Here is a 24,261-nt window from a genome sequence, read left to right on the forward strand (position 1 = left end):
TCGCTGCTGGAACAACCAAGTTTTGCTATTGAATCTTTGACCTGCTGATCTCACAGAGGCAGGAGACCCAGAACATCCATGCGAGCTTCAGTTTATGCTCTGTCCTGTCATCCAATCAGATTTGCATGTAATACACTGATATTCAGCCCCAGCCTGGTGTTCTCTCCATCTCTGACCTTTCACACAATTTAAACTAACAAACTTTCTCTTTAAAACTGTTTGTCAATCACAATTTACTCGATTGATTATTCTTCTATCACATATTTATATCAGTCATAATGAACTCAGTATGATCTGAGCTGTAAACCTGTATTGATCATCACAAACCTTTATAGCGCTTCAGAGCAGCTCCTTCAGTGGCTGCAGCACCCACGATGTGGGACGGAGAGATTTCCTCCCCTCTGCTGTCAGACTCCACCACAAAGACTTTGCAGCTGATCAAACACACACATGTGCAACAGGACTAAGTGTAACACTCTTTTTCTGACAACGTTGTGTTTGTACTCAGTTGTACTCAGCATGTGTATTCTATTTTTATCCTATCATTCTATTCTATTCTATTGGGTACAGTTGTGTACAGTTTCTTATTCTATTCCAGGTTCTCTCATGTTTGCTATGTAACTGCACTGTCCACTTCCTGCTGTAACAAAACAAATTTCCCACATGTGGGACTAATAAAGATGCTCTTATCGTTACTGTATAACCACAGGTTCACTTCACATTTGGTAGAATATAAAAGGACAAAGCTGGACAATTGTCATCACATTTCTCATTAGTTGCTGTTAGCACAGGCACACAAAGAAAGCAGAGCTTTAGCTTTAGCTCCCTACATCACTTTTAAGCCTGGATGTTGAGGCTTTTGCTTCCTCTCAGCTGTGATGACATCTCTGTCTGCTCCATCTCACCCAACATCATCCATCTGACCTGATGCTACCTGACAAACTAAAGATAAAATATTAAATTCATTTTGCATCACTTACATTTAAAATACATTTAAGGTGGATTTCTTAAAAGGGAAGGGACTGACCTGACTGTTGTGTCGAGACAGGTGTGAAGGGAGTTCAATCCAGTCTTATACTACGGACGTGTTTGGTTTTGGTCTGTAATACGTTCAGTTTATTATCTATAAGTTAACATAGCAAATCCTCCATCCAGAGGCTAAAGTGATATCAGAGCTAGACTACTTTAAGTGGAAACAGATGATCGTCTGAGCCTTAAATGAAATAAGGTTAAAAAGAAATGCTGCTGTCGACAGTGTGAGGCAGTGAGCTCTGTTACACCATATTTTTTAATTTTCTTTATTATTATTATATTATAGTGTTATTACCTTCCTGTTACTTCATAATAGAACGACAGTTAATGGTAAAAGTCTTGAATAGTTTTGAATTTATTTTCCATGATCACATTTCATTCAATCACTCGTGGACTTGTGTGAATGTTACATGTGTTATTTTCACCCGTGGATTTACAGACACTGTGTGAAGAGTTTTCATTTTATCCAAAGTTTTACTTGATGTCCAACTGATAAAATCACTGACAGACAACAGAAGCAGGAGCTCAGAGAGAAATTCAATTCAACTTTATTCATAAAGAGACAAATCACAACGTTTGGTTTTATTTTACAGAAACTTCAAACTAAACCAAATTCAGGACGTGTATTAAACCTGCAGCTGATCCCTGTCTGCTGTTCACTACCTTTGATCTGTTACCAGCATCATCTCATGTTCCCCAGGTTCACTGACAACGCTGAAACCACCAGCGGGAGACTAAGAGTGCTGATTTAAAAAGATTCAGACATTTTATTTTGCTGCAGCTCAACATGAGGCTGGATCCTGATTCTTTTGTTGTTTTTGTTTTCTCTACATCAAGAAAACAGCAGCAACAAGAAGCACAGCAGGAACTGACAGGCTGACCTTCAGTCCAACAGATCCTCCTGTGTGACCTGCAGGTGAGAAACAGCTGTGAGGTGTGAGGTAGGTGATGATGAAGAACAGAACAGAATCCATTTGCTCTTCAAACTGCTGTCAGACATTATCTGCTGCACTCTGATCACATCACTCAGACCAGCTGCTTTCTACAAAGTCTCATCAGCAACATCTTTACAAACCAACATCAGATTGTGTGTTTTGTGGTCTAAAGTTTTGTGCCTCTGGTTTCTCATTGGCTCACACTCTTGCAGAGCCGTAACACGCACATGAATGAGAGGTGGTGAGTGTAGTTCCTGTTAACAGGGTATTGCAGACCATCCTGCTAATTGCTGAATTTACTTTTGTCTGTCTGTCATATTTATGATGAAGAACAAATGTAATCAAATTACATATTGATATTTTCATATGGGAATTAATCCTGCAACATGAAACGCTGGGATTGGAAGTTCAGCATCGCTCCGCACATCATACCTGTGAGATGACAGACAGCAGTGTGGAGGAGAGTGCGACACAAAAACACAGAAATATGACTGACAGCTGCAAACGAAGCAGCATCTGCTGCAGGTGAAAGATATTGGGACTAGCAGAGCAGAGTGGCTTCACTGTAAAACAAAATTAGCAGTGAGTGCGAAAAATGTCTGTGTGTGGAGTTCAACACCGTCCACTCAGAAGCTGCATCACTGGATGGTAGATTTAAAAAGCTTGCATTCAGTGACAACAGAGCTGTTGATGAGGCACTTCAGAGAATAACTGCAGCAGCAAAGTGCACTCCCACCCAGCTCCACCATTACAGGGCCAAGTGAAGGAGGAGCCACAGACGTCTGCTGTGTGGAGCCTCTTTGATGAAAGAGCTACAGGAGATGCTGCAAAGAGAAATACTACAGCTGATGTTATGATGGAGATGAAATGTTATCTTGAGGAGCCCCTCATCCAACAAGAAGGCCCACAGAGCTGGTGGGAGGCCAAGGCCACAGTCTTTCCCTACCTGCTGAAGGTGATGGAGGGGAGACTGTGCATTGTGGCAACATCTGTTCCTTTGGAGCGTCTTCTCAAAAACTGGGCAGATACTAAGGAGAAAGCACATCAGCCCATCCAAGCTGAGGCAGCTGGTTTTTCTGAATGTCGACCTGCACTGAGGACAAACTGTTTGGCTGCTGAGTTTGGTTCTGTTCTGTGGATTTGTTTACAGTGGGGCTTTTTGTGCTGAATTAAACTTAAAGGTTTGATTAAAATATTAAACAACAGTAAGAATGCCTGCTTTTGTAACAGAACAACAACACAAAATTAGGCAATTATGAGCCTTTTCATAAAAACACTACATGCAAAAGGGTTTGTCAGCACACAAAGCAAAGCAAGTAGCTAAAGTATGAGGCTACAGAGGATAATAACTTAAGAGACATTTGGGAGCCACGAGACGTGCAAGATAATCCAGAGCTTAGATCTAAATAAGGAAGTCTTAACTCAGTAATGGAGAATATCCTCACACATTAAGAAGCACCGAGGGAGGGAAGTCCTTCATCACTCTGTCAGTCAGGCAGGTGATCAGTGAAGAACAGCACAGAATCTATGTACCTGCATGTTCAGCTCAATTTGTGGATGCAATAAGAAGTAAAGTGAGAGTGATCAGCTCACCAGTGACTGTGATATTAACCAGGTTACTGATGGCACCATTACTGGACTCACACCAGCAAACTCCGGTGTCGTGAGGCACCAGCGTACTGATTGAACATGATTGATCACGTTGCTGTTGTCCCCGCCCATCTCCACACTCAGCCCTCTGCAGTTTGCTTGTGTTTCTCCTCACAGTCCAATCAGAAAAGCTTTGGTCCTCCTCACAGATTACAGTCACAACATCTCCCTCAGAGAAATCAGAGCTGTGAGGAAGAAGAGAGGTTAGATCAGGGGTGTCAAACTCAAATACACAGTGGGGCAAAATTCAAAACTGGAACAAAGTCGCAGGCTAACATTAATATTTATTGAAATATATTTATTCCTCCAGATATAAGAATGAATCTTTTCTCAAACACGTTTTGCTGAAAAACTGAATATGGAACAAGTTCTGCTCCAATTATTTGGGTAAAGATAATAAACACTTTGATGGCCTATAAGTGAAAGTGAAAACGTGATAAACCAATAATATAATTAATAAATAATAAATAATTATAATTTTTGATAAGTGAAGTTCACTGAACTGAAAGGAAAATTTGGTTTGATGATGGTTGACATGTTTAGTGGCAAATAACACCACTGTCGTGACAGAAGTAAAACTCAGTGTCATGCAGTGACTTTTAAACAACCAGCTCACACTAAAACATTTTGCTGCACTCTTTACACTTATTTCTTTTCTTTCTGCTTTGTGAGATAAAAGCTCTTTATTAGTAACTTTTACAACTTCTGGCAGGTTAATGTCTGAACTTTGGAGTGAAACACACCCTTAGTTACAGGAAATAACACCACTGTCTGTAACTAAGTGAATCCACCTTAACACCACCTGTGTGTGTGTGACTGCATTACACTCCCACTGCTGGGAACCTGAACAAGAACCAGAACAAAGTCTAAAATAGAAGCTGACAAACAGCTGCACCACCGAGTGACACTTTATTTTATAAACTTCACAACAGGTTTCATGTTGTGACCTGTGGAGGTGAAAAGACACAAAACCTGTTTTACAGCTTTTGAGCTGCAGGCAGGATTGAAACACACCTTAGTTAAAAGTCAAACAGCAACATTTTCTCCGCCCCTCACGTCACTCAAATGTGTCAAACCAGAAAACAGGAAGTTCTTCGTCCTCAGTGCAGAGAGACGCACAGACGATCAGACTGAGCTCAGACCAAACTAGCAGCTTCCTCTGAGTGAGTCCAGCTACAGGAGAGAAACGTGGAAAACTCCAACACTGCTGCTTCAAGCTGCTGACGCTCCACACACTGAATGTGAGTTTGAGCAAAAACACGACTCAAAGGAAGTTTCAGTGAAGGTGGTAGAGGAGGGAGGGGAGCCAGGACTGACTGTACTTCCTGTCTGCTGTTTTCAGCTTCACTCACAGACTCAATGGCTTCCAGATCAGAGGAGGATCTCTGCTGTCCGGTCTGTCAGGAGGTCTTCAGAGATCCTGTTCTTCTGTCATGTAGCCACAGCTTCTGTAAAGACTGTCTGAAGAGATGGTGGAGAGAGAGACCAACACACGAGTGTCCAGTTTGTAAGAGAAGATCTTCAAAGGATGATCCACCTTTAAATCTGGCTTTAAAGAACCTGTGTGAGTCGTTCTTACAGGAGAGAGATCAGAGAGCTTCAGAGGCTCTCTGCAGTCTGCACTCTGAGAAACTCAAACTCTTCTGTCTGGACCATCAGCAGCCAGTGTGTCACATCTGCAGAGACTCAGAAAAACACACCAATCACAGATTCAGACCCATCGATGAAGCTGCACAACAACACAAGAAGGAACTTCAGGAAACTCTGGAGCCCTTAAAGAAGAAGTTAAAGGTTTGTGAAGAAGTTCAAGTGAAGTTTGATCAAACAGCAGAACACATTAAGGTCCAGGCCCGACACACAGAGAGGCAGATTAAGGAGCAGTTTAAGAAGCTTCACCAGTTTCTAGCAGAGGAAGAGGAGGCCAGGCTGGCTGCACTGAGGGAGGAAGAGGAGCAGAAGAGTGGGATGATGAAGGAGAAGATGGAGGCTCTGAGCAGAGAGATAGCAGCTCTTTCAGACACAGTCAGAGCCACAGAGGAGGAGCTGAGAGCTGAAGACGTCTCATTCCTGCACAACTACAAGGCTGCAGTGGAAAGAGTCCAGCGCTGCCCCCTGCTGGATGATCCACAGCTGCCCTCAGGAGCTCTGATAGACCAGGCCAAACACCTGGGCAACCTGACCTTCAACATCTGGAACAACATGAAGGACATGGTCTCCTACACTCCTCTCATTCTGGACCCAAACACTGCTCATCCAGAACTCATCCTGTCTGAAGATCTGACCAGTGTGAGAGGAGGAGGAGAGAAGCAGCAGCTTCCTGATAATCCAGAGAGGATTGATAATTACATCTCTGTCCTGGGCTCTGAGGGCTTTAACTCAGGGACTCACAGCTGGGAGGTTGATGTTGGAGACAGTACAGGGTGGGTACTGGGTGTGTTAGCAGAGTCTGTGCAGAGGAAGGGAGACACAGAGTCTGGATTATGGAGAATATTTTTCTATGAAGGTGAATACTCAGCATGGTCACCATCAGCTGCTCTCACTGCTCTCTCAGTAGAGAAGAAGTTCCAGAGGATCAGAGTGAATCTGGACTGGAACAGAGGAAAGCTGTCGTTCTCTGATCCTGATACTAACACACACATACACACCTTCACACACACTTTCACTCACAGGATGTTTCCATTCATTTTAACTGCTCGTAAACTGAAGGTGTGTCCGTTGAAGGTGTCAGTGTCAGTGCAGCAGATGAGTTGAGGATGATGATGTTTCTAATGTTGTTTCCTGTCAGTGAGTTGAAGCTGTTAAACTGCAGCTGTCCTCCTGCTGCCTCGTTGTTCCAAAGCTCTTTGTTTCTCTTTTAGTTTCACTGTTTCTTTCTGTTTCTGCTGTCCACCTTTTCACATGGAAAATCATTTCACTGTTTCTCACTGAATGACTCCCCAAACTAGATTTGAAATTCTATCAAGTTTCTAATCATTACAAGTGATTCATGTTTCTATTTGATGTGTAAATGGAGATGATTTAGTTTGCTGGGATATGGACTGACATGTGTTGAATGGGAGGAGCAGTTTGTTGTTGTCTTCTTGTCTGTTTATGACAACAATAAATATGTTGTTGAAACAATGATTCATGTTTAACTCCATATATTAAATGTTTCTGCTCTTTGAATTCTGTTTGATTAAAGACTTTCTTCATGACACAAATGAGATTTCAGTGTATTAATAGAACTAAATAAGCTCAGAGTTGAAAGGCTGGAGTATTATGTACGTGCTTCACTGTCAGGATCTTCAGGGGGATTCAAAGGGAAACATCAAACTGCTGTAATGAGATAAACTAGTTGGGCTCAACACACTTATCTGTAGTTTGTCTCCATCCAGGATCATCAGAATATAATGAACATGTGTGAAGAGCCACAAAATGCTGCTGCCCTCTCAGCATGATGAGCTCCAGCCTTTGTTAGCAGGACAACAGGAAACATGAGACAACTTTCAGAGACAGTAACCAACTGTGGCCACAAGATGGCAGCAGCTGATCTGAGATCCTTTATTGGACAGAAGGACTCTGCTCTGTGACGTCATCAGAGAGACGGCCTTCACTCTGATAGATCATGACGTCATGTCTGCACTGCGATGATGAAAGCTGATAAACACATTGTTATTGATCCATGAAATCACCTCTGTGCTCTCAAGTGTAGCTGTTTACAGAGCTGAAGAAGTCCTTCATCATCAAAACAGACAAACATGTATTTCCTGTATTAAGTGACGTCATCCTCACTCTGACCTCTTACATACATTCTGTTCAGTTTTCCTGCTGTAAGAAATAAACTGTGTGAAAATAGAAATGCAGGGAAACATCCATTAAGTGAACAAAGTCCAAAGAAATAAACTTGGACTGTTTTTTGAAGCCTAAATAAAATGTAAATAAACTTTATAGATACATTTGAAACCAGCTACTCTGTGACTTTACACACTCACACAGTAACAGAGCTGACTCCTGATTGGAGCAGCACAGAGTTAGTCTTCTTTTCTGGCTGTGGATTGGTTCGTCAGGATTTCCTCCTTTACAGGTTTAAAAACAATCTCTATTTTTACATTTTTTGACCTCCTTCTTGTGTCTAAAGGTGAAGCAGCACCAGCCTCCTCTGATCCTCATGTTGTAGCTCTGTGTGTCCAGCAGGGGGCAGAACACCTCCAAACTGTGCCAGCAGCTCTCACTGTGAGCTCAGACGTTTGTGGACACTCAGTTTGTTTGAACATAGTAAATAATCAGAGCTTCTCAGACTGTTTATGGGGACACCACCTGCCCGAGGGTGTACTGTGTCAGAGAGGTGGTGTATGGTGCTGGGTGTAGTCTCTCTGCTGGTTCACAGTTTTTACTGAGGAGCTGTGTTCATGTCAGGAAGGTTTCGTCTGATCACTGTGGTGCAGTTTGGTTTACTCTGTTTCTGAGTGTTTGTAGGATCAGTCTCTGCAGGTCACCTGATACCTGGCAGTGAAGTGTTTATGAATCAGCTCCGTCAGATTTAATCCAACAGAATAACATGTAAAACACTCCAGGGCTTTTACTCTGAAACTTTCTCCAGAGCTGTCTGGAGTTTTCTTACATTAAAATATTCTGGGATTACCAGACTGTCCACATCATGTGTCCTACCAAAACTTTCATCCACAAATATACCCTGACATTAAACCCAAATAGATCTGAGAGCGAGTCATTAGTATCAGTACTGTGTGTGTGTGTGTGTGTGTGTGTGTGTGTGTGTGTGTGTGTGTGTGTGTGTGTGTGTGTGTGTGTGTGTGTGTGTGTGTGTGTGAGAGATATTCAGGTAACTTACTGGGTTACTGCACATGCTCACACCTTTTCAGCACAACAGGTGCAGTTTGGTGTTTTACTGCCTCCTGCTGGAACAATGATGGCAGCTCTCAAGACTTTATTGGTTATTGTCATTTCGTGTTACACAGCCTGAAACGAAATACTGTTCCTCAGCAGCCTCTACAGTGCAACGACCAATATATTTTAAAAAGAATAAATACAGTTTAAAGGGAATAAGTTTAAAAAAGAGCAGCAAAAAAGGCATAAATAGCTTAAAATCTAAGTTCTAAAAAAACCTCCAGTTTTTATTTATATTTTATTATCTATCAAATTATTATAAACTAAAAATATTTTTTACGTGACAAACAACTTCAGTGCTTCGTCCATGACCTCCTGAAGGTAAAGGGCCCAAAGAGCCAATCAGCAGCTCTGAAACAGGAAATATGACTCATGGAGAAGTTCACAACAGTAGGGCAGGGATAGCTCAGTAGGTAGAGTGGTGGCCCCATGATCGGAAGGTCGGGGGTTCGATTCCCCTGAACAGCTAACCTGAGGTACCCCTGAGCAAGGTACCTACACACTGCTCCCCGGGCGCCCAGTGGCGGCCCACTGCTTCAGTGAGTGAATGGGTTAAATGCAGAGAGGGATTTGCCTGATAACACTGGTCATGCATGTTTCCTTCATGCTCTGTGGTAAAAGTGCATCAGTCTGCAGCTCTGTGGCCGCCCTTCTTCTTTTTCTCAGAAACATCCTGATTCCTTTGTGCTCACTGTTTCACAGCAGAGGTGTTAAAATAAAATAAAAACTGTGAAAAGTTGCTGCTATTTATATAAAGACCCCATTTAATGCTTTTAAAAAGTATAAAAGAACAGAATGAAATGTCTCCATCGCTGTAGTGTAATAATATCACAGCACTGTTGCAGTAATTTTAATGTGTTTATTGTACAGAGACTGATTCAGCTGTGATCTACTCAGCAGTGAGAACTGAAGACGTCCGTTATGGACAAACAACCATCAGAACAAGGAGGCCCAGGTACAGCTGCTCTTTATCTTTGACTGTGGACAGAGATGAGCTCGCTGCTCACCCTGTTTACAGCCATCATGCTAAGCTAAGCTAACCAAACCACATTGTGACTCAAGCCCAGAGCTCAGACTTCAACGACATCAAACTCTCATCTTTCTGTCAAAAAACAAAACAAAAAGATTCCCTGTAAATTTGACCTTTTCCTTAAACTTTCCTTAAACTGTCCATTAAACTGCACTTCGGTTAACTTCAGTTTTTTTTTATAATTTAAAATTTCATATCAGGTTTAAGTTTCAAGTTTTATTGTCATGTACAGATAAAAAGTGTAGTCACATTTACCCATTATGAAATTCTTTGGCTCGTGCTCCTAATAAATGTGTTTATTTATTAGATCTACTGATACAGCCAAAACATATAGTTACAGCATGAGGAGATTCTGGACTCAAATGCAGGCACAGCAGCAGATGAATAACAAATGGAGAGCCTTTATTTTGAAGGCTTAACAAAACATAAATAGAAGGCAAGGAACAGGAAGGAACTAACAAAACATAGACTGGGAAAGCTAAACTAAGGAACATGAGGAATATGTAAAACAATTCAAATTCAAATTCAGATTTTATTTGTCAAATCTTAAACCTTAAAGGGTTCAGCAGCATTTACATCCTGGATGGAAGCATGTGCTCCCAATCACAAGCTGAGAGGTTCACCAAATTCAAATCAAATCCAGATTTTATTTGTCACATACACAGTCATACACAGTACGATATGCAGTGAAATGCTTACACGACTGCTCGTGACCTAAAGAAAAGAAAAGGCTATGAATAAGATAGGAAATAAATACGAAAATTAAAAAGGGTCAATTTAACTGGGAAGGAATAAAATTAAATATAAAAAGTTAAAAAAAAAGTTAAGTTAAAAATGAAATGACTGTACAACAAAATACACAATATAGAAATATATAAGAATGTATGAAGAAATATAAATATATATGTACAATAACAGCAGCTGTACAGTATTAAGTGGAAATGAAGAAATATAATGTCCAGTGTTGTGGGGTCATTACACACAGGCTAGAAGTGCAAGTCACTCTTTACTGACACATTAATACGTTTAATGCTGGATGGTTGAAGTTTTTGTACAATGGTTTAACCACAAGCATAATTTCCACTTCTGGATAAAGATCACTCGATCTTCATGCTTCTTAACAAATTAAGAGTGTAATGTCTTTATTAAGTTGTTATTTGTTAATGCATACATAGTAATGTGCTCGGTGACATAAAGGTCCCCTTTCCAGAGTTTGTGTGCTGCGTAGTTTTTCTCTTTGTTTTTGTTTTGCTATCTTCTATTCACAACCCAGTGTTTAAAATGTTTAAAATGTTAATAATCTTAGGGCCAACCCTCCTGCTTGTTATGAATCGCCCAGATTTTTTCTAAATTTTGTGATTCAAAAGTGGCCTTAATACTTTATACAGGCTAAATATTTCCAGAATAATGTTTCTCAATGTAAAACTGTAAAGAATCTTTACACAGGATACAACATTTTCTAAACAGCCACCTTAGAACCTGTTGAGCCGCTCCTCAAGCTGCTCTTCATTGCTTTGGCAACCAGATGCCACCAAAGAGGATTGTGTTTAAAAGGTTTGTTTGGCCATCACGCAAAAAACCCCACCCTCATAACTACAACTCACTTAACCCTAGAACACTATCACTGGGTGATTTACACCCGAGCAAATACATTTACATCCTCTCTCCTGCAGCTGTTTGCGTGTCGAGGAGCCTGTGCCTGGACCACAGACCAGCTTTCCAGAGTCATTATTTTGTTTTAGGAGGGGTTTTTTTTTCATTTTGTTAGACATGGCACAGTTGAAAGTAAAAGAAGACCACTCTAATTTGTCATGTGTTGTCATATTTTGATATATTTGATTACTTTTTATTGGTTATATTATATCAGGTAAAAATCACCCGGCATTAGTGATTGTGTTACTATTTATAGAGATAGTGCTCTAGGGTTAAATACAAAGCAAAGCTGGGCTGGAGCCATAAATCTTGAATTTGAATATTTGAATTCCTAGAAAAACCAAAAACCAAAACAGGAGCAGCAGTTATTGCTAACTTTTAAGTTAAGTCATCTTGCTTTTGGGGATTTTTCTGTCTGTGTGCGTCTCTGTAATGCTTCTTTGAGAGCCTGTGGAAGCTGGGGGCTGGAGCATAGCCGCCATCAACAAGCTAGGTCAGCCATGAACCTTTGCATATTTTGAATGTGATTTGGCTAATTTGAATGACTGAGTGCCTTGTGGATAAGTTACTAAGCAAATTTAGTCCATCCATCTTCCTCTGCTTATCCAGGGACTGTCACTAACCAAATTTTTAAGCAGGAGAAAAAATAGCACTTGTAAGGACATGAAATGCTTTATTGACAAAAACAAGAAACGCTGCCCCTGTAATCTTTTATTTACAATGTTGTATTTGGTTAAAAGGTTCTGATGGTTCAAATATTTTATTTTCTTTAGTTGTTGCAAAATAATGTGTGTGCCAGTCTCCAATGAGACATTTACAAGTGTGTAACAATATACTATGTCCATATATTTGCAGGTAAAGAGATACAAACAGTAAATAGTTTGACCTTGGTCTAAAGATAAGTCCACACGCTTGCAGGGAATGTGTGAAAGTTGGCTGTTAATTCCCATTATGTGTGGTTACTGTATATTACTGGTAGTGATGTAGATTAGCCATGATGCTACCGATTAGCAGCTGGAGCTAATTTGCCGTTCGTGTGGAAACCTCGTGGCGCTGTGGTGGATCTCCACCTGTACTGGGCTGTAATCACAGTGGATTCAGACCTGGGAATCACATCTTCTGTTTATGTTTATTTCATCTATGCTATTGTAAGAAGTGTCGGTGTTTCGAGTTTGAAACAAGCCAGGCCACTCACCATAATGCAGTGCGCCTAAGAAACTGTGTACAAGTGTATTAAAGTGTTTTTATATATTGCAGAAGATACAGTAAAGGCAGACTCACAAAGCTGCCTAATTCTTTTTAATCAAAGTGTGTAACATATGACATTTTAAAGAATTCTTCATGTGGACATTATCCACTTTATTTGTGTAACACAAAGTCACTCATAATGTGACCTCTGTGTTAAATGTAGCAGTGTAGGTTTCATCTGTTGCTTGCAAAGATAAACAACAAACTGGGCAAAGATGTAAGGCTTCACGGGGTCCATAGCGCAGTGCTTTGGGTCCATCCATCCATCCATCCATTCGCTTCCGCTTCTCCTTTTCAGGGTCGCGGGGGGCGCTGGAGCCTATCCCAGCTGTCATAGGGCAAGAGGCGGGGTACACCCTGGACAGGTCGCCAGTCTGTCGCAGGGCTAACACACAGGGACAGACAACCATTCACACTCACATTCACACCTAGTGGCAATTTGGATTATCCAATTAACCTATCCCCACAAGCTGCATGTCTTTGGACGGTGGGAGGAAGCCGGAGTACCCGGAGAGAACCCACGCAAACACGGGGAGAACATGCAAACTCCACACAGAAAGACCCCGGCCTGATGGTGGAATTGAACTCAGGACCTTCTTGCTGTGCGGCAACAGTGCTAACCACCGTGCCACCGTGCTGCCTACTGCTTTGGGTCTAGATACTTAAATACTAATTAGAAATCTCCACAATTAAAGAAGAATAACAGCCGTGTCGCATTATTCTTTTAATCCTGATCTTGCTGAGCGACTGTGTTAAAACTTCTTTAAAGAACTGAATTGTTGTCTTATTGTTGTGCAACTGGAACCAGATGATGTTTGAAGATTTGTAATTATCTCGCTGATCTTTTCCAGAATTGAATGATTGTACAACATTTATATCTTTAGATTCTTAAAAGAACAAGACTTGGGTGCACAGGTATACATTTATTTGAGATTTTCTCTAATCCACAAGGCACAACAATTCTTCAGGCTTAAATATCTACATAGACTCACTGAAATCTTTTAAGAAGTGGTGCTAAAGCTTCTACAGAGCCAAGATCAGCTAAAACAGTTGTGTGTCAGTACAGGTTAATCTGATGTGTCACCAAGACTGAAGCTGTCACATTCAAATGAACATTGACTCTACATCTACATCATCAGTGTGCATGTCATTCATAGAAGCTGCTGGGAGAGTTCAAGTAACACAATAATGAGTATACACACTTTGTACGTCAAAATGTTTTAGAAATGTTAAAGAAAAGAGTATAAATGTATAAAGAACTTAAAGAAATTAAAGGAGCAAATTTTAAAATATTTGAGGAAGGATAAAAAGTAAAGACTGTTATTCATGAAACTATATTTTCATCCAACTCTTGGTAAATAAGTGGTTTAAAGAAAAGTGGACTGTGATCTTTTTCCCGTCAGCTAAGAGAAAAAGACCGAAGAGATCAGCGGGGCCACAAACAGCAGGAGGTGGGCTGTTGTACTGCTGGCTCTGTTGCAGAGGTCACCCTGGCAGCAGCTGATTTCGCCTCCAATGACTGTTGAGAGCTGTTGAGTTGCTGAATTTGAACAAATCGTCTTGGAGGCACAGCCCTTTACTTTAGTAGTTGTCCCTCCTGCTTTCACTGAGAAAACAAAAATTATTCTACTACAAGTTTGAAAAAAGAATCACTGAATGTTCCTCTAAGCAGAACAGAAGAAACATGCAGAAACGTAATGCTGTAGGCCCATTACCTGCTGCTGAGATGCAGTAGTCCTCATTTCCATTGCAGCTGAGAGTTTTGGTGCAGTCCTTTCCATCACACTGGAAGCACTTTTTCCCATTTGGAGAGGAGATGCTCCAATCTGTAAAGCACAAAAATATATGTCATATTTCTTTCATTGATTATTTCATCAAGTGCCAAAAAACTTCAGATACGCAAATACTGGATTCTTTCTCATCAAGTGAACTTGGTGAGTGACAAAGTAAATTGTCTTAAACCTCATTTTGTAACTTTCTTCACATAATTAATAAAATCTAGTTATTTATCACAACAGGAAATACTATTCCACAATAGCAAGAAACATGGTGTGAATTACCAGGGACATCTTGAGAGTTGCAAAGATCAGAGGTGCAACACATGGTGTTAATTACAGCTTGGGAAAATCCAAGGTTGACTGAGCCACTGATCAGGTGTAAAACAGGTTCTCCACATACGTTTATTTTCCAAAACACCTGAAACCAAAGAGGAACCACTGTTAACTCAGTAAGGTCAAAAAAGAATAGAAGAAGAACTATAAAATAAAATCTTACCCATTTTTGTATTAATTCTGCCTGAACCACAGGACGAAGGACAATCTCTTGTCTCAGTGCAGCCTCCAGATGTTCCAGGTATGCAATCATAGCATTTCAATGGGCAGGCTGATAAACCACAAAATATTTTATAAAAAGAGAGTTAAATCATGTTCTCTTGCATTAACTGTGTGGATAAATTATGAAACACTGACTAAAATAGATTCAAACACAGAACAAAAAAAATCCTTTACAGGAAGTAGACACATTGCTGGGTTGTACATGTTGTAAAAGCAATTTTAAAAAGTTTCATTGAATATTAGAGTGCACACTTCCTTTAAAAGTACAGATAACTGAACAAAAACTTGCCTTTAGGGAGCAGCACGATCCCAAGGATCAGCACAAGGATCTGCATCGTGAGATGATCAGACAGAAGTGAATTTTAGTTTAGTTTCTCTTCAGGTTATAAGTAATTCTTATTGGGGGGAGTGGTCTCCTCTCTTTGACCACTCCTTAACTCTTCCTTTGACAGTGAAGGAGCCTGACTATCAAAAATGTTTACTTGCACAGCAAATATTAGCCTTTCTTCAATTTGTAAATTAACAATCATACTGGCAAACACGTTATTTGAAAAGATCTTTGAACTTTTAGATGCTTCTGAGATCCTGTGAAAGCTCGTAAATAATCAGTTTCTAGTTCAAAGAAGAGGCTAGTCCAACATTAACACCTTGAATAATTTGAAAATGATTTGGTTCAATCGGTGACTAGCTTTGGGAAAAGCCACTAATGAAATGCAATCAGTTAAAATCCAGGTACAAAACTCTTGTGCAAAAATACTGTACAAATATTACTAGTTTACTAGTGGACTAGTTGCATCAAAGGTCGCACTTCCTGCTGTCGCTGCTGTATAAAAGTAAATGGGAGGAGAGAGACCCCACCCTCTGCACTGAAAATGTTGCACTTGTTCCTCAGTGTTACATTAGCCCTCATTAGGGCTCAAAAGCCACAAAATAAACATGCAAACTAACACTGGAATTTGACAGGAAAGACGGTGCAACACACGGGGATTAGCGATGGTTTATGTGGGAGCTCAGTGTTTAAAGACGTTCATGATGTCTTTGTAAGCAAACCTATTTAAAAGGTAAACATGAAAGAGCATCTTTCTACATTCATGTTGGTTGTCCTGTTTTTTTTAATTCATGGATTTTTAATGGTAGCAAATGAATAAAATGGCCTAATCAGTTATTTTAAATGTCAATAGAAGTTTATAATGTTTACCAGTTTTTCTCAGTGAGAATAGTGTGTGACAGCTGCCAGCGGCATGGTCAGTATTCGGCTGGAGCTTTGAAACCGTGGTGGAGGATGCAGGGTGTCCTCTATAGCCCGGGAGCAGAGAGAACAGTGGGTATGCTCCTGACCCAACATGCAAAGATAATTTACTTCTCACACAACACACGAGAACCAACTTTAGTTTTACCTCATGAGAAAAAGCATTTCTGTCACCTGCTGTGGTCAAATTATCCTCACCAGCATACTGACCTTGGTTGTCAGAGAGTCCTGCCCCAGGACTGGAAAAATATTGCAGTCCAGCATGGATAATGTTTCTGAGAAAAAAACATGTTATAGAATAAGAAAAGGTGTGGCCTGCACCTCAGACGTGCTGCTTTGTTTACAGCAGTGGTCTTCAAACTTGTCACAATAAGTACCACCTTATAAAATATATGGCTCTTAAAGTATCACCTTGTGACTGACATTATAGTAGTATTTAACACCATATACAGTTTACATGAGAAGTTTTTATTTCTTATACGAATGATATTTAATTTAACTGTCATAAACAGGATGTGACAAGTGATAATAATAACAACTGTACTGCATTAAAACATTCACAGCAGGTTGGATATCCAGTCATTAAGTGATGAACCCGTCGTCCAGGTCCAAACTACTCTGTGTTTATTAAGGCTGTTGTGTTTTTAACATGTTTAAATTCTTTGTATCTCTTTGCTCTTTTTAATCTGAACAGGCCCCTAAAACGAGGCAGTGATCACTGTCGGCCTCTCTTGGTCTTTGTTTCCATCGTTCGTTTTAAAGCTCAGTTTTTAAAACCTTATGATGTAACTACAGCCAACACATACAGCAGTAAATTAAAGACTAGACTCGTCGTATTGTGGCTGGATTATCTCAGTTGTTCTCGTGACTGAAGTTTGGTCCATTTACAGCACCTGCCGTGTGATTGCATTTGTCCCTGACCATCGGGAACCCTCACGTTAACTTGCAAAGGAAGATGTTTGCAGGGGGTGAGTGCAGGTCTGTGTCAGTGTACATGCGTGTGTGTGTGTGTGTGTGTGTGTGTGTGTGTGTGTGTGTGTGTGTGTGTGTGTGTGTGTGTGTGTGTGTGTGTGTTCTGTGCACAATCAAGAGACAGTGTCCCTTCACCCAGTTAAGCAAAAGTCAACAATCTTTGATCAACGCAGCCTTGAATGAGGGGAAAGAGAGTCACAACAAACAGGCCTGACAGTGTGAAGCCTCCACCTACATCACTGAACTGCTCCACCCTGTTTGACTTCTGCACTCTTCACTCTGTGACCTTCTTTAAACAGCTTGGTTCATGTGTTGCTTTCATCAACACTGTGTTTGTATGTCTGTAAATAAGAGTTTTTGGTTGTCGTTGTTTTTTAAAGAAAGAAACGATGATAATGAGTGAATTCCTTCTGTGAATGAATGAAACATGAGCAGTATGCAAGTTTTAAAAGATTTACATGTAAATGCTCTTTACTTCTGTGCTGTAAACAAACAGTAAATGGATCTGATGAAATTATGAACGTGTATCTGCTGTGTGGACAGACTGATCCCAGGAGCATTAAAGCTGCTCTTGAGTTTTGTCTCCTGAATCCTGCATTCAGGCTCCGTCTCCTACCTGCCAACCAATCTTTGACAAAAACTTGACTGGATTAGTGAGAACCAGAGAGTCACTGGCTGCAACACATCAGGTGTTCAGCAGCTTCCTGTAAACCACATGACTGTAATCAGAGTACAGGAGAGTGACTGAGTTCACTTCCTCTTTGTGATGGAGGTGATTTTCTTCTTTATATTGTGTCAGATAAAGTCTGACAGCTTTTCTTGAATTCATTTCATATGATGTGTTTTCACAGATGAAACCAGACAACAGTAAATCAGATGTTTACACTACCTTCACATGACCTTCATCTGTAACCACTAATCACTTCCTGTTATTCCCAAAGGATCTCTGAAACTCTCAGATACTTTGAATCCATCTCCCAGTTTTCAGGTCAAAGCAGCTTTGAGCAGCAATCAGAAGGATTTCTCTGCTCTTGGCTCTTGAGAGGCTGTCACACTTTCTCCTTCTCCCTTATCTTTTCTGCTTGGCTTCTCTTTGTATAGTCTCGCTTGTTCTCTAACCCTAAGAGAGTCTCCTAGACGTGTTCTCTAAAAACCTGAAGAAGAATTATAGATTTGATCAACTGGTCCCTTAATGAAACTGACACCCTCCTGTTCTTGGGAGATCCAGTCCTTGTCCTGCAGAGACGTTTGCTGCCGGATACTCGTCGGTCGCATCGCGTGTCTGGCAACAATCTCGATGGAGGACATTGAATGACACCTACCAATTCAGAACCATGATGACAAAGTTCTGGCTGATTGGAGCTGGCTTATTGAAGAACAAGAAGCGGCTACAGCTGTTCAAAATCCCACAAGGCTGGCCAACATGATAGACGATGGGCAGGACTGTGAGCACTCAGACAGTGTTTATTGAACACAATATAGATAAGATATTGGAGAAGAACAATGGGAATTGAGAGACCTGGTGACCAGTGACAGACATTAGACCAACTGTAAAATTGGAAGCAGTTTGTTCGCACTGACCAGAACAACTACTGACGTTGTTAATGAGAGAGAGTGTAAGGTCATTGTCAGCACACGGCTCTGTTATTTAACTCCTTATCAGTTCTCCTAGTGACCTTTCCTTGACCTCAGTGGAGTTTTCACTGAGGTCAAGCTTGAGCATTAAGGTGTGTGAAAATTTCATAAAATTGACGAAATTTCCTTCACCTCATTGGTGTTTTCGGACTTTCGGACTGTTTATTAAAAAAGGTTGATGGTTTGATTACAGCTGTTCAAACTGTTCAAACATTTACAAACTTCAGTTTGTGTTTTCTTTGTTTAATATTTTAATGTGTTTGATCTGAAACATTTAAGTGTGACAAACATACAGAAACCAGGAAGGAAACAAACTCTGTTTCACTCTGTGTTTGTTTCCATCTTGTGTTCTTATATGTTGTTTGTTTGAAACTTGTGATCAGTATTTTAAAGTTTTTAAACTGAACTCAAACACAAACTACAAACTGTTCAGACATTGAAATGAATTGTTCCTCTGAGTATCTGAACCTGCTGTTGTGTTGCTTTTGTGTGCTGCTGTCACTGATGGCTGCTGCTGTGACAACAGACACACAAACAGTTTGATGTCATCAGAAATCCCTCTGCACACACTGAGAGAAAAGCTGCTTTACTTTCACACTCCAACACTGTTGTCATGTCCTGCAGCCTGAGTGTGTAACAGCACTGCCCCCGTGAGGTCAAACTGGAGCATTGCACATGATAATTCTCATCCAGCAACCTTCTTAAACCTCCACACACATCTGACCCTGATTCAGTGGAGTCTTTAGAAATTTCAGTGTTTCTAAAGTCTATTTCCTTTTTTATGATAATTTTAATTGCTATTATTTGTTTTTGTTATTTTATGTGTCATAATCTTTTATTTTGTAGTTGTTTCAAAATGTTTTATTCTTTGTATCTGTACTTTATGAACTTTATGATTATTGTGGACTTCAGGAAGCACACAGCTCCACTCCCCCCCATCATCCTGACTGACACCCCCATCACCTCTGTGGACTCATTCCGCTTCCTGGGTACCACCATCACCCAGGACCTGAAGTGGGAGCCCACCATCACCTCCGTCATCAAGAAAGCCCAGCAGAGGATGTACTTCCTGAGGCAGCTGAAGAAATTCAACCTGCCAACACGGACGATGATGCAGTTCTACACTGCAATCATCGAGTCCATCCTCACCTCCTCCATCACCGTGTGGTACGCTGGAGCCACTATCAGGGACAAACAGAGACTGCAGCGTGTTGTGCGCTCTGCTGAGAAGGTGATTGGCTGCAGACTCCCATCTCTGCAGGACCTGTACACCTCCAGGACACTGCGGCGTGCAGCTCGGATCTCAGCTGACCCTTCTCACCCTGGACACAGTCTGTTTGACCTGCTCCCCTCAGGCAGGAGGCTCCGGTCCATTCACACCAGAACCTCTCGCCATAAGAACAGTTTCTTCCCCTCTGCTGTTGGACACATGAACAATAACCACATGACTGTCCCCACCACTAACACATGACCCTACGCTGTGTCACTGCATCATTCCATGTTTGGCACTGATCACCACCTGCACTCATGTATATATCTACCTACTTAGCACTTTTAATTCTTATTTTTATATTTTTATGACAGTATGTTGCACTGAAGCACCGCAGCAATTTCCTAATGTTGTAAACCTGCTCAACATCTGGCAATAAACCCTTTCTGATTTCTGATTTCTAATGAGGGATCAAAAATGCTGTAAAAATGAATAAAAAGCTCAAACTTAGACTTAAACTCCTGTACGTACTCAGGTCTGTAAAGCCCAGCAATGACACCTGGTGGCAGAGAGGTTAACTGCAGTCACGTGACCGTCCTCTTTTTGCTGTGCAGTATGGTGTTATTTTTGTACCACTATTCTGAGGGCACATGAAACATTTGAGCGCACGTAAAAAAAATAAAAAAAATAAATACGTGTTGCATTTTGAGGAGAGATTTATTTTCAGCAAAGAAAATTCATTGCTGCGTGCAAAAAATGTATTTCAGTGTTTGCTATTATCCATATAAACACAATAACAGCCCATATGGCTCAGGTTTTGCATTTGCTCGTGCTCAGATATCTGCGGACCTGCTCGCTATGTGTTGCTCGCACTCTCAGCAGCTGTGTCCCAAAACGTGGGCTGCATCCACCGGAGGCTGCATTTGAAGGCTGAGAGGAAATTACAGTGAGAACATGTGGAGGCTGTTAGGTGGATAACATAGTGAGTTCAGTGCATTGATGTGACACTGTCCTGAAGGATTGTTATTCTTTATGGTTAAAGAAATTGCACTAATTTATTCATATTTATTATAAATAATCCTAATTATACATCTTGCTTCCATGTTTATATTCTGTGTCACTAAAAATACATTTTATTTTAATTTTATACTTTGATTAATGACCTGCAGAATCTCCTGATCATACTAAGTGATTCATAATTGTCACTTTATGCTTTCTCCATCTCTAAAGTGATGACATCCTTGCATTACATACTTTAGGTTCATTTTCTGCAGGCAGGTTTCAGAACTTTGTGTGTGTTTCAGGTCCTGCACTCTCTAAGACTGAATGAACCAGCATTGCAGCCATGGGTCACTGTGAGCATCACAGGGAAGGTTGAAGCCGCCCACTGCACCTGTATGGCCGGAGTCGCAGAGACCTGCACCCATGTCTCTGCTCTTCTGTTTAATGTAGAAGCAACAGTGTTGATCCGTGGCACAAGGACTGTTACAGATGAACCTGCATACTGGGTTTTGCTGGGTAATATGACCAAGATACAGCCAGAGGTTGGCCATAAGATAGACTTCTCCTCTTCAGCTGCCCAAAAAAAGTCTCTTGATCAAAACATACACAGACCATCTGTAGTGACAGGTAAAAGGAGCCTCAAAACAGAAAAATCCCACCTGCTACTGTGGAGGAGTTGTCACTGCTATAATGTTTTATCTAAGGGTCTAGATGTATGCCTGTAGTGCACTGCTGTGTAAATAATTTGCATTTACTGAATATGTACAGACTGAGTCCCACTGTTCAGAAGTTGAATAAAGAAACAAACTAATTTTTGCCTCTTTTTTAAATTAAAACCACCATATAGAACATCACATCAGTTACAATGTAGAATCAATGTCATTTATAGTTTACAAATGACAAAATGTTTACACAAAATCATGAGTGTTTACATGATATCACCCACTACTAACATTACTTTATTTACTGTATCTTTTGAAAAAAATACAGCAATTTTAACAGCACAAGACTTAAGAACATTTATCAGGAGCAGGTTTCATTCTTCCCTGGTTTTATTATCACACTGTTCAACAAACGCAGCAAACCTTCACCATCTTATCCAGGAGGGTCACCTCTTCACCCTCACATGGAAGAAGTAATCTGATTGGCATGGTGGTTTGTTTGAAGCAGGTCCCTTGTGTAGCGCTAGAACTCAGTCACGATGTTTCATCCATTTCATCGGCTGGTTTGCTGCAATAATGTCAAATAATTAGCAACTCTATAAATAGAAGGTAGTTCTGCAAAATCACTCAGTATGTTTGTTCTAATTTGCTATGAGCTCAGAGCGCATAGAAAATAAAACTAATAGGCTATAAAGATATGAACACATTTATAACTTACCGGAATGAAAATGTCTGAATTTCTATCGGCCATTTGCTGGGAGTAAGGGCGCCCTCCGTTTGCGAGGTGCGCCTGCTGCTTGCAGCACAGGGAGGAGAGGGCGGGGCGGCGGGGGATTCTCTGGCTGGAGCTGCATCTAATAACCAACTAACTAATAACTAACAATATTAGAAAGGAAACAAAAGTGACGTAAAAGGCTTCCTACTCCTACAGCTACAAAAATGTATAATTAATTACAATAATAATAATTTCTACAAAAAACTAATTTAGCTCTTCTAGATGCAGAAACTTCATCACACAAGTAAGCACAGACTGATTGGAAATGGGGCATAGGTAGGGACAACCAGTCTTGTAGTCGTCCCCATTCAATCTCCAACCGATGATCACCTTCCAGCTGGAACTTACATAACCATAAAGGAAAGGAAAGGAAAAACGCAATGCATCATGGGAATCCCCCGGCAGCCTACGTCTACTGCAGCATAACTAAGGGAGGATTCAGGGTCACCTGGTCCAGCCCTAACTATATGCTTTAGCAAAAAGGAAAGTTTGAAGCCTAATCTTAAAAGTAGAGATAGTGTCTGTCTCCCGAATCCAAACTGGAAGCTGGTTCCACAGAAGAGGGGCCTGAAAACTGAAGGCTCTGCCTCCCATTCTACTTTTAAATACTCTAGGAACAACAAGTAGGCCTGCAGAGCGAGAGCGAAGTGCTCTAATAGGGTGATATGGTACTACAAGCTCATTAAGATAAGATGGGGCCTGATTATTTAAGACCTTGTATGTGAGGAGCAGGATTTGAATTCTGGATTTAACAGGAAGCCAATGAAGGGAAGCCAAAACAGGAGAAATATGCTCTCTCTTTCTAGTCCCTGTCAGGACTCTTGCTGCAGCATTTCGGATTATGCATGTTATTTTTAAAAAGTGAACATCTACAGCTGCAGTGTTTAAAAAAATGTGGTTGCACCTAATTTTTGTGTTGATACACCTAAGAAAAAAAGTTAGGAGCTGAAACTTAAATGTTTCAGATCTGTTGCGTCTTCAAAAACCAAAATGAAATCACTGACACAGGAACACACAGGAATATTGTTGCTACTTGTTTTACTGAACCTTCTTTTTAGTGTCCATTCACTGCCTCCTACAGGACACTCTCTTCTTCCACCTTTGTACAGGACATTCACGTAACGCAGCACCGATACTGCCTCACCTGGCATTACCAGTATAGCAACACACTATTATCACACTCATTCTGTGTGTTCTTCAGATTAATAACATGAACTTCAGATGTCTGTACTTGTAATTAATAACCTCTATGCATACGCAAACAAATATATTTATATAAACAAATAATTCTTTACGGTACCACAAGATCAAACAGATTTAAATATCAAACAACGGAAACACAAAATCCAGTTTCTAAATGGAGGTGTTTGTAACTAAGGGGAACAAATCCAATTCGAGGCTTTCAGTTTCATTTCACAGGAACAGCTTTGCCTCTGTTTTACCTGCAGGTTCACACATGGAGAGAAATTTGCCTCGCATAGAAATCTGTGTATGCTTTGGAACTCGGTCTCTGTGTGTCTTTATAAGAGAACTCACTTGTCAAAACACAACCTAGATCCAAGTCCAAGAAACAGAACAGTGGGACCAGACCCAGAGACGCTAACAGGATCATGAGCTCTTCACATGTTTAGTTTGTAGAACATAAAGTGTGTAAAGTCACCAAAGTGTAAAACAGAATAAAACATTAAGGCTGAACTTAACTCATTTCAACTGGAGGAAATTTACTCAGTCACACTTCCTCCCATGAACACAAAGGTCCACTGTTTCTGAGTACACCACCTCTGACATCACAGATTCCTCTCTTATTGTTTCTGTTTTGTTTCTTTGATAAGCTTCATCTGAAGTTTCAATCAGCTGATGTTACATAAACAAACTGATTTAAAAACAGACAGGATTTTAGTTTCACTTTGACATAACTTCCTGTTTTCATGCACAATCAGAGAAAAGAACATTCCTTGAGTTTGGGAGAACATCTTAATATTTATATATAG

The 24,261-nt window shown here is 40.6% G+C and overlaps 2 protein-coding genes across 4 annotated transcripts in view; one reads left to right on the forward strand and one right to left on the reverse strand.

Moving 5' to 3' along the window:
* The window catches only part of LOC120727396 (urokinase plasminogen activator surface receptor-like), an 85,409-nt gene extending 70,279 nt beyond the window's left edge, over positions 1-15,130 (reverse strand). Inside the window, exons 1-5 of one of the 2 annotated variants that reach the window (XM_040021632.1) lie at positions 15,055-15,130; positions 14,707-14,814; positions 14,493-14,628; positions 14,148-14,258; positions 13,348-14,038 (exon numbers count right to left, since the gene is read on the reverse strand). In XM_040021632.1, the coding sequence (XP_039877566.1) occupies positions 13,836-14,038; positions 14,148-14,258; positions 14,493-14,628; positions 14,707-14,796 (540 nt within the window). In that variant the 5' untranslated portion in view covers positions 14,797-14,814; positions 15,055-15,130 and the 3' untranslated portion in view covers positions 13,348-13,835. Of the gene's footprint in view, positions 1-13,347; positions 14,039-14,147; positions 14,259-14,492; positions 14,629-14,706; positions 14,815-15,054 lie in introns of those variants that run through there. The other variant, XM_040021631.1, reaches the window with a different exon arrangement.
* On the forward strand, positions 2,749-6,441 carry LOC120727386 (nuclear factor 7, ovary-like). 2 transcript variants are annotated; one of them, XM_040021620.1, is made up of 3 exons: positions 2,749-2,754; positions 4,771-4,858; positions 4,960-6,441. In XM_040021620.1, exon 3 carries the CDS (start codon positions 4,977-4,979, stop codon positions 6,366-6,368), a length of 1,392 nt encoding a protein of 463 aa, XP_039877554.1. In that variant the 5' UTR covers positions 2,749-2,754; positions 4,771-4,858; positions 4,960-4,976; the 3' UTR covers positions 6,369-6,441. The 2 variants fall into 2 exon arrangements, with proteins under 2 accessions (XP_039877554.1, XP_039877553.1); XM_040021619.1 differs by lacking the exon at positions 2,749-2,754 and having other exon boundaries at positions 4,703-4,858.
* Positions 15,131-24,261: the final 9,131 nt, after the last annotated feature.

This window comes from Simochromis diagramma, unplaced genomic scaffold, assembly GCF_900408965.1.
Source record: "Simochromis diagramma unplaced genomic scaffold, fSimDia1.1 OVJJ01000740.1, whole genome shotgun sequence".
NCBI lineage: Eukaryota > Metazoa > Chordata > Actinopteri > Cichliformes > Cichlidae > Simochromis > Simochromis diagramma.

What these genes read in the sequence shown, in the direction of transcription:
- LOC120727386 (XM_040021620.1), top strand. Translation starts at nt 4,977, where the DNA reads ATGGCTTCCAGATCAGAGGAGGATCTCTGCTGTCCGGTCTGTCAGGAG.